The sequence below is a fragment of the Sus scrofa genome, chromosome 2 (assembly GCF_054392235.1).
Source record: "Sus scrofa isolate SSC_HxYL_T2T_F1_AM1 chromosome 2, Sscrofa_HxYL_maternal_Yorkshire_Landrace_v2.0, whole genome shotgun sequence".
Taxonomy (NCBI): domain Eukaryota; kingdom Metazoa; phylum Chordata; class Mammalia; order Artiodactyla; family Suidae; genus Sus; species Sus scrofa.
In genome coordinates, this window is record NC_139384.1 from 49,106,667 (window position 1) to 49,119,611 (window position 12,945).

The following is a 12,945-nucleotide window of genomic DNA, read 5'->3' on the forward strand; positions in this document are numbered from 1 at the left end:
CGAACTTTTGCTTGAGCAAGGGTGAAAGAGAAGGGTCTCGGGGAAGGAAAAGGAAGCCTATCCAAACAGGAAGAACAAGGTGGAGACCCAGGAGTTCCCGTCGTGGCTCAGTAGCAATGAATCTGACTAGCACCCATGAGAACGCAGCCTCACTCAGAGGGTTAAGGATCCGGCATTGCTGTGACCTGTGGGGTAGGTCGCAGACTCAGCTTGGATCTGGTGTTGCTGTGGCTGTGGCGTAGGCCAGCGGCCACAGATCTGACTCAACCCCTAGCCTGGGAACCTCCACATGCCTTGGGTACAGCCTAAAAAGAAAAAAAAAAAAAAAAAGGTAGACACCCAAAAGAGGAAGTGAGTCTAGAAAAGTTCAATGTTGAGACGTCAAATTCCCACACGCTGGTACTTAAGTCTGAAATTTGTAAAAATAAATGTTGCGTAAAACAATCCCATAATTGCAACATACCCTGAGAATAAGGTGTTTCAATTCATCATCTGACAGAAAGGTCGGTTTGTAGTTTGCTTCTGTGTATGGATTGGTGGCACCTTACAAGGGAAAAAAGAGAAAGAGTCGGCACGCTGTACAGGCAGATAATGTCTCATTCCACTGCCTCAGGCCCTCCAGATGCAGCCTGGTCCTTACCACCTGGGATCTGAATGTGATCTTCTTTTTCCTTAACGGAGACAGGGCTAGATCTGGCTTTGGACACCATCCTCTAATGCCAAAGAGAATTCCACTGAAAAGCAAATATCATTCCCCCACAGGAGACTTAAGAAGCTTGCTTTTGTTGCTATGTCGAAAATCAGGAGCTGACAGAAGTTAAAAGCCTGCTCTGAAGAGAGAAGGCAGCTCTAGGAGCAAACTGGTAGAGGCTCCCGTGTGGTTCCCTCCTCCCCAGATCTATATTAAATGGGTTGTCTAGCGGGTGCTCAAATCACCACTCTAAATGTTCTTGGGAAATCATCCAGTCTGCCAGGCCCTGAGTAAATACGCTGTAGAAGCATTTACTGTGAGTTCCTCTTCATCGGGGTTGTGTTAAATGAGCTTGGCAACCCGGAGAAAAGCATTCCTTCAGTAAATGCAACTTGAGCTCCCAAGACTGAAAGGGCGCAAGACTTATGTTTAAAAGGCTGTCAATCTGGCGTCCTTTAGGAGAATGGTAACTTAGAAAAGAAAGATGCCAGCGTTCAGTGACTTGGCATCTGTAAAGAGTTAGTGGAACCATGAAGAAATGAAACGAAATGATCCATAACAATTCCAAGTACCACTGGGAAGGAGGGAAACAGACTGTGGCTGTGACTTTCCTATCAACTAACAAGGCGCATAGTACTGATCCCCAGCCCTGCTTTTTAGGATAACTTGAGATCTGCCCCTCTTTTCCTTTTAATGTAATAGACATTAGTTACAGTGATTTCATCTCTATCATCTTCATGAATATGAATTTTAAAATGCCCTTCTCCAAGCACAGGATATAACATTTATAGTTCAGAATGATGACCAAAAGTCAGATAAAACCAGCTACTTCTCATTTCTGGTGGCTCTGCAGAAGTATAAAGATGTAATTCTCGTACCACGCAGGTCTGAGATCTGAGTTGAGCGCCCACTTTCCAATTTCCTCAAACAGTCCAAGACTAGCTGTGGAAAATTCCAGGAACAGCATTCACATAAAATGCCTGATACGGTTCAGATTTCTCCTGTGGTTTGGGTAAGCCACTTCCACATTTCTGTCTCTGTTTTTTTTTTTTTTTTTTTTTTTACCCTCCCCGCACTCAGAAAAGAAGGAAAACACTGCCTCCCTCATAAAGACTTGATCTGGTTTGGGAAAATTCCAGGAAGACGAAAATATCACCCGTGTTCATTCCTGACAATAAAATGCAGCAAGAGCCATCAACCAGTGACTCACTCTTCAAAAGAAACCAAGATGAATTTTTCCTTTAAAAACTGAAACTGACTTTTCTCTGTCACTACATGCACCTACATTTCTGATGTTTATCACTGTGAGGGGCTGGGGTCCAGGCACCACATACATGCAAGGTAGGACTTTAGAGCATCCCCTGGGTTATGTATGTTGCCCAGTTATGTGCACAGACAGGCACACAGGACACAGTCCCACCCTCTGGGGATGCAGGAGGGCAAAGCTGTATCTTGATATTCACGCAAGCTCAATAATCGCCTCATCTGGCATCACGCCTCTCACTGAAAATGACAGGCATATCACTCCAGGCTAGAAACACTTGCCTTAGAGACTCGGAAAAATTCTAGGTAGGGAGGGTAACATCTGTGAGCAGAAGCAGAAAGGACAAGAAAGCTCGGAATCTCACCTCGTAACGTTTTCATGTGCTGAACGGCCATCCTTAGCACAGTAAGTTTATCTAATTTCCTGGACATCGCGTTGCACGTTGGTACCAAAGAAGCCAGTTCGTCGATGAAACTGTTCATCTTATCCCGACGCCTCTTTTCAATCTGACTGTGAGCTTCCCTGAACAACAATATGAAAAATGATTTCTGTAAAATGTAACAGAGCATCAAGGAAATGATGATGAAATAAGTTACAACTGTTTTCAATATTCATCTGATAAGGCGAAATTAGAATCTGCAGAGTGCTTCAAACTAGACTTTTCTACTAAAGTTACCAAAAAGCGTGGCCCCACTGTCAGGTCACTGTTAGTTTTTTGGGGTTTCTGTGTTTTTTTAATGCTGACCTCATCCTTAGAACTGAGAAATATTACAAAAAAGGTCTTTTCAGAGAAAACCAAATTGCTCATTCCTCATTTCTTTTCCTCTCGGCCTCTATAAAGTTGGATTTTAAGATGGGGTTGAAGGAAGGTGGAGGTTTCAAGGAGCAAAGCATCCAGAACAGACATCCGTGAGGGCCTCATGCGGAGCGGTCCCTGGGGTTTGTGGGGAGTCAGCTGTGTGGCCTGTCGGAGACTTACTGAGGAGTCACCGTAACTAATGCTGTCGTCTTGGATCAGCCATGACCCCACCTAGATGCAGCAGATGCTACCTCTGTCCCCAGGAGCTGCCGCTGAAGAATGTCACATGCCTCCCTCCCAGGAGCTGCTGCCCACTGAAGCAGGATGACAATGCCACTGGCCCATACTCTCTCCCCGACTGGTCTGCACCTGCTACTTGTGACTGTCCCCCTAAAGAGGAGTGTCAACAGTGCAAACACAGTTTGTTGCCTCTGCCATAGCAAGAGGACCACGGGATCTCTTGCCAAAGCTGGTCCGTGAGGGAAAAGCCACAAATGTCAGGACCGTCGAATTCTGCAGCCCCTGGTTCTTTGTCAGGATACACGCTCAGATGGCCCTGGGGCTAATGGCAGGAAGGCTGAGGACCCACATGGAAAGGAGTCAGCAAGTGTGGATGGAGGCAGGAAGGACCAAGTAAGAGAATCTACTTGAGGGAGCAGCCCCCACCCCACCCCAGGGTCTGACCTTCAGCAGCGCCTGGCAGAGCCATCAGAGCCCTTTCAGAGGCAAGGCAGAGCCCGGTAACTGACTCCCTGAGCTGGGTCTCCCCCAAGAGTTAGGAAGGAGGAACATACTAAGGATGGGGAAAATTTTTAGCCCTTATTTATCTTCCACTACCTCCAAAGTCCCTTTCGGGTTAAATGTGCTTAGACAGCAAAGAGTGATGCGAAGGGCAGAAGGTCATATCAAGCCCAGGCCCCCATCCCGTTCTTCATTCCCTAAGGACATGACAATTGTGTCGAACGATGTTAGGTAGACAGGAACCAGACAGACATAGCCTCTTAGACTGCACTCTAAGAAACCAAAGCAGGCGTTCCCATCATGGCGCAGTGGTTAATGAACCTGACCAGTAACCATGAGGTTGCGTGTTCAATCCCTGGCCTTGCTCAGTGGGTTAAGGATCCGGCATTGCCGTGAGCTGTGGTGCAGATCACAGACATGGCTCGGATCTGGTGTGGCTGTGGCTGCGGCCAGCGGCTACAGCTCAGATTAGACCCCTAGCCTGGGAACCTCCATATGCTGCCCCCCCTCACTCCGCCAAAAAATTCCAAAGCAAGACAGTTCATAGACAGAGGGAGGGTCCAAGCTTACCTGGCATTTTTGATCCTTCCTTGGTGCTCTGTGTACTCTAACCTGGAAGAAAATAAAAGGGTAAACACACAATCCCCTGGAGCTTAACCGCAGTTACACGTCTCTTTCCTTCCCTGCCTGATCCCCATCGCCTCTGTACTGCACACAAGAGCTTTGGTTGTCAGCCACCCTGGGGGTGGGGAGGGGGAGGGGAGAAGCAATTTTGAGCCGACAGGCTCTCAGCCTCCTTGCTTAGCCCCATTGAGGACATGGGTGAAAAGTGCACCCAGTAAGAGAATGTGTGATTATGGGAAGAAAATGGCTGCAGGGATGCTGAAGTTCAAGTGACTAGGTTTATGGTACCTTCCATGAGGGTCATCTTTGTCTGTGTCCATGCTTTCTCTGAAAAAAAAACCAAAGAGAATGTGACTATTAAGACATACAGAACGGCTTCTTATCATAATACAGAAGGCCTTCATTTATTCAGAAACCAAGCAATGAGAAAGCTCAAATAGCCACAGGATTGACTGTTGCTGAATTTCAAGAAAACGAATAAAAGCCAATTCGAACCAACGAGAACACTTGGACTGATTTTCCAGCTTATTAAACAAAAGTTAATATATCGTTATCATTTCAATAGAGTTTGCGTGTCAATGTTGATTGTTTGAGAAAACTGGGAATACACAGCCTTTACAGAAACTCTTAGTTAACAGAATATCCAAGGAACTAGAATATCTCGTTCCCCCCTCCCCATCATTCTGGATAAATGGAGTTTATTCAATTGCAAAACATCTATTAAGCATCAAATATACGTGTGCATACATGTATATCTGGTGACGGGGTGAGGTAAGGAGGGGAACTGAAGTACCCACAAAGAAGTACTGAGCAGAGCCCTGAGCCAGCTCTTGAGAGGCACTGCTACCCGATGCTCTGGGTCTCAGCTCAGTGGGAAACCCTGAGCCTGAGGAATTGGGACTGAGGAAGGCAGGCGGCTGGGAGGTGCTGAACTCTGGGGAGAGCTGAACTCTATGTGGCCAGACAGAGTCCTGGGGTCACAGCAGGGATCTGCCATCCTTTCACAGACTCCAGAATCCAGTTTTTACAACACCTTGGGATTCAGTAGAAAACATATAGGGAAGGAGGAGCTCCCGCCGTGGCACAGTGGGAACAAATCCCACTAAGAACCACGGGTTCAATCCCCAGTCTTGCTCAGTGAGTTAAAGATCTGGCATCGCCATGAGCTGTGGTGCAGGTTGCAGATGTGGCTCAGACCTGATGTTACTGTGGCTGTGGCACAGGCCAGCAACTGTAGCTCTGATTGGAGGTTTACTAGTCTGGGAACCTCCATATGCCATAGGTGTGGCCCTACAAAAAAGAAGAAAAAAAAAAAAAGAAAGAAAGAAAGAAAGAAAAAGAAAACATAGGGAAGGAGTTTCTTTCTCAGAGGAAGGAGTTCTAAATCCTCCGGGTCAGCTCACACCCTTCTCCGAGCCCTAACTGACTACCATCTGGGCCTCTCTCCTTGTTTCTATAAGAAAGGAGGTATTACAGTCTCCAAACACCATAATCTCAAGGGCAAAAACAACTTTCGAAGGAGCACCAAGGCACGGGCACTCTAGGACAGTGGGTCCCAACCAGGAGCCCTCGATTTCCTCATAGGCAGTTTCTCTAGATAACCCTGACCTTCAGGGGAAATCCTCCAGGCCACTCAGGAAAATGAAAGCTCCCTCTCCCTTTCTGTCTAGACTTGTCTCTGCTCACTGAGGCAAAGTTGGTTATCTCAGGCAACAAGAAGCTTGGCCTGACACATAAGAGTTTAGCTCATTAAAATAAGAAAAGGGGAGTTCCCACCATAGCTTGGTGGTTAATGAACCCGACTAGTATCCATGAGAACGCAGGTTCAATCCCTGGCCTCGCTCAGTGGGTTAAGGATCCAGCATTGCCATGAGCTGTGGTGTAGGTTGCCGACTAGGTTTAGATCCCGTGTTGCTGTGGCTGTGGCACAGGCTGGTGGCTACAGCTCCGATTCAACCCCTAGCCTGGGGAACTTTCATATGCCTCAGATGTGGCCCTAAGAAGACAAAAAAAAAAAAAAAAGAAAGAAAAAGGAGAAAGATAAGAAAAGGGAGTATGGTTGCTTCCTTAGGAGAGTCTTCACGACAGGAGACTCGCAAACTGAGGTCCTTCAGAAAACCTGAAAGTCTTGGGTGGTTACAAGGCTGGAAGCCACAGATCTAGAGAGCAGAGGTCTTAGAAACCATCAAGGGTCACTCAGCACTGGCCCAAGACAAAGGGTCTGAAGAACATGTCTGGTTTCCCTTCTGGGGAGTGACTGCCACGGAAAAACACCCTCTCAGTGCTCATGCCCTCACTCCATCCCCTCGACGTCCTCTCTTTTCATCATCTGGGATCACTTACATATTACTCATAGCCTCTCCTAGTGGGCATCTGACCTCCAGCCACTGTGCGCCCCAAATTCGACCTGTGAACTTCAGCAGAAAGGACATCTGCTGTGGGGGCGGTGGGGTGGGGGTGGGGAGGTGGGCGGGGACAGGTCCCTCCTTGAAGCTTTTCCCCTCATTCAACAAAAGAAAACCTCTCAAACAGACATCTGGCTAAGATTCTATCCACGCAGTTGCCTCAACAAAACCGAACGTGCCTTTGGAGGTTCTATTCTGCCTTATTCTGTCTCGGTACAGATACACAAGAGGTGACTGGAAGCGTGAAAATTTACTTACTCAAAAGAAAAGCCATCAAGTCTAAAAAGAAACAAAAATACCATTTAATATAATAGGCACACACGAATTTAAATAACATTTAAGGACACTATCACTGTTTCTATGCTGTTTTCAGAGATGACCTCTACTTATTCATTCCACTAACATTAATTAAGCTGCTGATGCGCTCCTAGAGAGAGGCCCTCAGGCAAAGCTCTTTTTGAAACCACTGAGGTGACATCCATAGACTTAGCCATGTTGCTCAAAGGAGCAGAGGAAAATGAAGAAAGGGGTAGGAGGCAGAACTTGGCTTTAAGGCTGTTCTTTTTCCCTCGATGTGGAATCATCTGGGGACAGGATGTGGTGGGGGGGGTGGCGAGTAAGCACCCCAGCAGTACTGGAGGCTCCCTCCTGCTTGCAATGCAGGGGGGAGGACAAAGGAAAAAAAATCAACCTTGTGGCCATCTGGAGTCAGATCTTTCACCCCCATCCTTTTCCACAAAAAGGACCCCTCCTTTCTGGAAGGACAGGAGCTGACACCAAGTGTAGCCAGAGGGGGAACCAGCCTTAAGGCCTTACTGGTAGTCCGTGGAGCTGCCCTTGCGTTTGCGGTTGCAATCCACGCCGCTGGTGCCCAGGGGGCTGGAGAGGAGGTCGGTGGCACCCGGGGACATGAAATCACTGATTGTTGAAGAAATGTCCATTCTCTGGTCGGCCATTGGAGGTCTGGAATTGTACAAGGAGGCACAGAGGTGGGCTTCTTTCTATGAGCTCCTCTAAAGTGGAGGGGGGCGGGGGGGCGGTGGAGGGAGGAGGTTTCATGACAGCACCAGCCTCTCTCTCACCCAGCCAACCCGACAAGGATGGAGCAGATCTAGAAGGAACACCGCCCTTCCTCTAGGGGTTATTCTATGTAATTTAGGTTCTCCCTGGAGACACAAAGCTCAGAGAAACTGGGTGACCTCTCCCAGGTCCCTGTGCCAGGCTGTGGAAGAACTAAACCAGAACCCAAGGCCCCTGGGAGTTACAGCCCTGTGCTCCTCCCACTGCGAGGGGCCGGAGTGGCCCTGATGTTCTCCCACGGGCTTAATTTTCTTCTCATTAAATCTAATCAATGAAATAGATATGATCTGCTTGTTATCTCTTTATTTGTATTACAACTTTGATCAAAGTTGTAGGAAAGCAGACAATACTCCTTCTCAGCTTCTAAGGTCCCCTTGGGAGTCAGGGAAAACGGGTCCCTCTCCATCGCCAGCCCAGGCAAAGTTTGCCTGGTCTTCATCCCCTGCCCGATTGCACTCAGGATTCTACTGCAAGGAAAATCTTGACATGGAAAATACTGAAATGAACGAAGTATTTCTACTTGCAAGGAAAATAATGAAACGAAGACATTGTAAATGTTTGTGAAACATTTTGCAAATCCACACTTTACAAGTGCAGAGTAAGCTGGCCCCAAAGGGAGGCTGGCAAGTACCTTGCAAGGGACTCCAACTCCAAATCTAATTGAAGAGGGCCGAGCACTGCCCACCGTCGGGGTCGGAGCTCCACGTGACGTGACTGGGGCTGTCACTCCCTCTCTCTGGGCCCGGGTTTCCTCATCTGCAAAGCGAGACATGAGAGTGAGGTCTTGTTTCCACTGTCACTGTTGTGCCCACAGATTAGGGACCCAAGTCCTTCTGAAGGTCAGGTGTGAGCTGGGTTTTCTCTCCCAGAACCACTGCCAGTATGAACATCTTTATGCACATAGCCCCATGCATTTGAGCTACTATTATCTCTTCCTATCAATGTCTAAAAGCAGGCCAGCAGGTCTAAAGGGAACAAGCATTGTACGTGTTGATAAATACTGAAACACTGTGCTCCAGAAAAGAACCAATCATTTATATTCCCAATAAGAGCACTTATCAATCTGAAGGATAAAACAAAACCTCCCTCATTTTGCTTGTATTTGAAAGTGATTACAGATGGCGTTTCTATGTTTACAGGTATTTTCTTGGTTTTCTTTTGTGCTCACTCGCATCCTGTTTTCCTACCATACTGCCTTGAGTATTGACAGGCCTAACTCATGCTCACTTGAGTGCCTGAACCTGGTGGGAGAGAAACATTCAATGATCCCTGACTCTCCTTCGAAGCTATCACACTTTCTCTTCCCTCCTCAACCTCCAACATCTCCCCAACCCTCACTCTCAGCTGATGTCTGTTTTCTACTTCATGGAGTAAAGAGGCCAGTGACCACATCTATCAGCTACCTAGATGCTGTGGGTTAGGCCTCCAGCCCCAAAGCGTGCTGACGCCATGCTCTCTCACTGGTCCAGACCATCCCCCTCAACCCTGCATCACTCGCATCAGGAGAAGAATGTACTGCAACTACTCTCATCTCAAAAACCTCTTTGGGAGAGTTCCCACTGTGGCTCAGTGGTAACAAACCCGACTAGGATCCATGAGGATGCGGGTTTGATCCCTGAACTTGATCAGTGGGTTAAGGATCTGGTGTGCTGTGAGCTGTGGTGTTAGAGGCCACAGCCATAGCAAGATCCAGAGTTGCTATGGCCTCGGCGTAGGCTGGCAGCTGTAGATCTGATGCGACCCCTAGCGAGAACTTCCATATGATGCAGGTGTGGCCATAAAAACCAAAAAAAAAAAAATTTTTTTTAATTAAAAAACAAAACAAAACAAAACCTCTGGAGTTCCCATCGTGGCTCAGTGGTTAACGAATCCGACTAGGAACCATGAGGTTGCAGGTTTGATCCCTGGCCTCGCTCAGTGGGTTAAGGATCCGGCATTGCCGTGAGCTGTGGTGTAGGTTGCAGACGTGGCTCAGATCCCGCGTTGCTGTGGCTCTGGTGTAGGCCGGCAGCTGTAGCTCTGATTCGACCCCTAGCCTGGGAACCTCCATAGGCCACGGAATCGGCCCTAGAAAAGGCAAAAAGATGAAAAAAAAAAAAACCTCATCACTCCGGTCCCCTCCAGTGACTGTCCCAAGTCTGTTTCCAACTACTTTCCTCTTCTTCTCTTCTTCGTTATAAACCAACTCAAATCAGGCTTGTATTCCCGTCATTCCAAGAAAACAGCCCCTGCCGGGCTCACTGCTGACCTCCTCGTTGCTAAGTCCAGCAGCCAGTTCTCCACTGCCGCCCTCCTCAGCCCACCAGCACCTCCCATAGAGCCCATTGCTCCCCTCACCATCTTTCGGCTTTGTGGCTCTCCTACTTCAGTGGCCCCTCCACTCTGATCTCTTAATTGGTTCCTTTCATCTTCCTCCCCTCTAGATCAGGATCCCAAGGATGTCCTTGGACCTCCTCTCTGTCTATACTGGCTCCCTAGGAGATCTGTCTAGTTTCAGTGCTTCAAATACCATCTATGCCTTAGCAGCTCCCATAGTTACACCTCCAGCCAGATCCCTCCCCCGAATTCCAACCTGTATAACCAACCGCTGATGTGATTTCTCCCTTTGAATATACAACAGAGACCTCATACTGAAACATCCATAACCAACCCCTGGTCCGCTTAGTCATGCTCAGGTCACTAAGTGGTACTTCGATCCTGCTCATTGCTCAAGCCCCAAACTTAGAAGTCACCCCAACTCCTTCGTTTTTTCACAACCTGCATCCAGTCTATCCACAAATCCCTATTATCTCAACATTCAGAAAACATCCAAGGAGTTCCTGTCATGGCTCCCTGGAAATGAATCTGACTAGCACCCACGAGGACGCAGGTTCGATGCCTGGCCTCGATCAGTGAAGGATCCAGTGTTGCCGTGAGCTGTGGTGTGGGTAGCAGATGTGGCTTGGATCCCACGTTGCTGTGGCTATGGCGTAAGCCAGTGGCTGCAGCTCCGACTCAACCCCTAGCCTGGGAACTTCCATATGCCGCAGCTGTGTCCCTAAAAAAACATCAAAATTCAACCACTTCTCCGCTTGCTTTCATATTTCTGTTCAAATGTCTTATCAGTGAAGCTTCCCTGAATCTCCATATAATAAAACCCCCCACCAGCCCCGCTTAATTTTTTTCCACTGCCCTGATCAACATTTGGCTTTCAGAGTTCCTGCTGTGGCTCAGTGGGTTAAGAACCTGACTAGTATCCATGAGGATGCGGGGGTTCGATCCCTAGCCTTGCTCAGTGCTTTAACGATCCGGCACTGACAGAAGCTGCAGCATAGGTCACAGATGAGGTTTGGATCTGGCATTGCTGTGGCACAGGCTCCAGCTGCAGCTCTGATTCCACCCCTACCCTGGGAACTTCCATATGCTGCAGGTGTGGCTCTAAAAAGAAAAACAAACAAAAAGCAAACAAACAAAAACATTTGGCTTGCAATCATCTGCTTACTTTATTTACTGGCTGTCTTCACCACTATACTATAAGCATCGGAAGAGCAAGGACTTTCCTTGCCCTCAAATAATAAAAAGATTCTCCTCTTTGCTAATGCTTTTATTAATTTTGTTTCTTAATTTAGCTCCTTTAATCCACTTGGAAATTATTTTTTGCACTCTATCCAAGGTTGGGAATTTCTTATTCCCTCCAGAGAACAGATAGTTGTCCCAGCACTGCTTAGTAGACTATACGTCCTGTGACCAGTCATTTGAAATGCTGCCTTTATTGATTTTCTATTTCTGGACTATCTATTCTGTTCCTCTGATCTGAATATTTCCATTCTAGTACCACACTGTTTATGACTATGGCTTTACGATACATTTTAATATCTGATAGGACAATTACTTTCCCTCTTACTACTCTTCATCTTCAGAAATTTCCTGGCTATTCTGAAGTATTCTTTGAGGAGTATTTTATAATCATTTAATCACATTAAAGGCCCTTGTGGTTTCCATTATTACTGACTTTAAGAGAATTAGGCTGGAGTTCCCCTTGTGGCACAGCGGAGATGACTCCCACTAGTATCCATGAGGACGCGGGTTCAATCCCTGGCCTCGCTCAGTGGGTTAAGGATCTGGCGTTGCCATGAGCTGCGGTGTAGGTCGCAGATGCAGCTCAGATCCCCCGTTGCTGTGGCTGTGGTGTAGGCCAGCAGCTGTAGCTCCGATTCGACCCCTAGCCTGGGAACCTCCATATGCCTCGGGTGCAGCTCTAAAAAGAAAAGAGAGAACTAGGCCAGCAATGGGCACAGAACTCTAGGCTCAGGGGTCTTGGTGAGCCTTTGGGCTCCATATCAGACCTAGGGATGCCACCTTTAGCCTCCACCCCTCTTTTTGAACAGCCAGACATTTGCAGGAGATAGAATATCCCAAGTTTCAGGGCTCCTGGACTTCTTGAGGGAGAAAGCACCATCGGAGCTGCCCGTGATGCTCCGCCTGGGCGGGGATGGGTCAGATAGGGTCGTTACCTGAAGTTACAGTTCTTAAACCTCAGCTCCACCTTGGGAGAAGCAAGGGGCCACTGGACTTGTTGGTCACCTCAAAGCGATGCTCATGTTTTGTTGTTTCCTTTCAGGCAGTCAACGTCTTCCAGAAACCTAGAGGGGGCCCACAGGAAAAAAAAAAAGCCCAGACAGGTCACATGGGAGTAAATAAATTTGAAAGTCTCACAGTAGCTGATGGAGATGGGGAGCTGGCTTCCGATTACAGGGAGTAATGCTGACTAAGTTTAGCACCCCGTCCTTCAGCTGCCTGTTAAGACTCAACTGCAAACACATGAGCAAATCTGGCAGGAGAAGTTTTCTGTGAAAAACAATGCCATTTCAATGATTAAACACAGATTCTTGGGCACAGCCTTAAGAGGAAGAAGATAAAGATATTATTACTTGACCCAGTAGGAAAAATGAAAAATAACCATGAACACTGACTGAACGTGTACTTTGCATCAGGCGTTGTTCTTACTGCACCATGTAGATTAACTCACTTAGACTTGAAAGTAACTCTATGAGGTAAGGACTGTTGTTTTCTACATTTTACCGGGGAGAAGACTGAGGTAGAGAGAGGTGAAGAAACCAGCCAAGGTCACACAGGGGGAGGGAGGGTGGTGCGGGGGCCCCTAACACCACCCCTCAACTCTCTCCAGCCAAGTGAGTTACCTAAACACACATGAGGGACTGTGGAAAACAAGTCTTCAGGAAACATTGAGCCAAGACAAAAGGCCAGCAGAGCCAATACCTGAAATGGCTGGGAATGAGCTAAGAGGTTGAAAGAAAATATCCATGAACTTTAAATACATGTGGTAGAGAAATCAGTTTTT

At 47.5% G+C, this 12,945-nt stretch overlaps 1 protein-coding gene across 23 annotated transcripts in view; it reads right to left on the reverse strand.

The window, feature by feature from the left end:
• The window catches only part of ARNTL (aryl hydrocarbon receptor nuclear translocator like), a 129,048-nt gene that overhangs the window by 38,395 nt on the left and 77,708 nt on the right, over nucleotides 1–12,945 (reverse strand). For 10 of the 23 annotated variants that reach the window (XM_085006424.1, XM_085006397.1, XM_021076231.2 and 7 more), the window contains 7 exons: nucleotides 12,098–12,226; nucleotides 8,236–8,360; nucleotides 7,341–7,487; nucleotides 4,408–4,446; nucleotides 4,066–4,107; nucleotides 2,320–2,477; nucleotides 464–543 (listed from right to left, as the gene is read on the reverse strand). In XM_085006424.1, coding sequence (XP_084862550.1) covers nucleotides 464–543; nucleotides 2,320–2,477; nucleotides 4,066–4,107; nucleotides 4,408–4,446; nucleotides 7,341–7,480 — 459 coding nt within the window. In that variant the 5' untranslated portion in view covers nucleotides 7,481–7,487; nucleotides 8,236–8,360; nucleotides 12,098–12,226. 23 annotated transcript variants of the gene reach the window in all.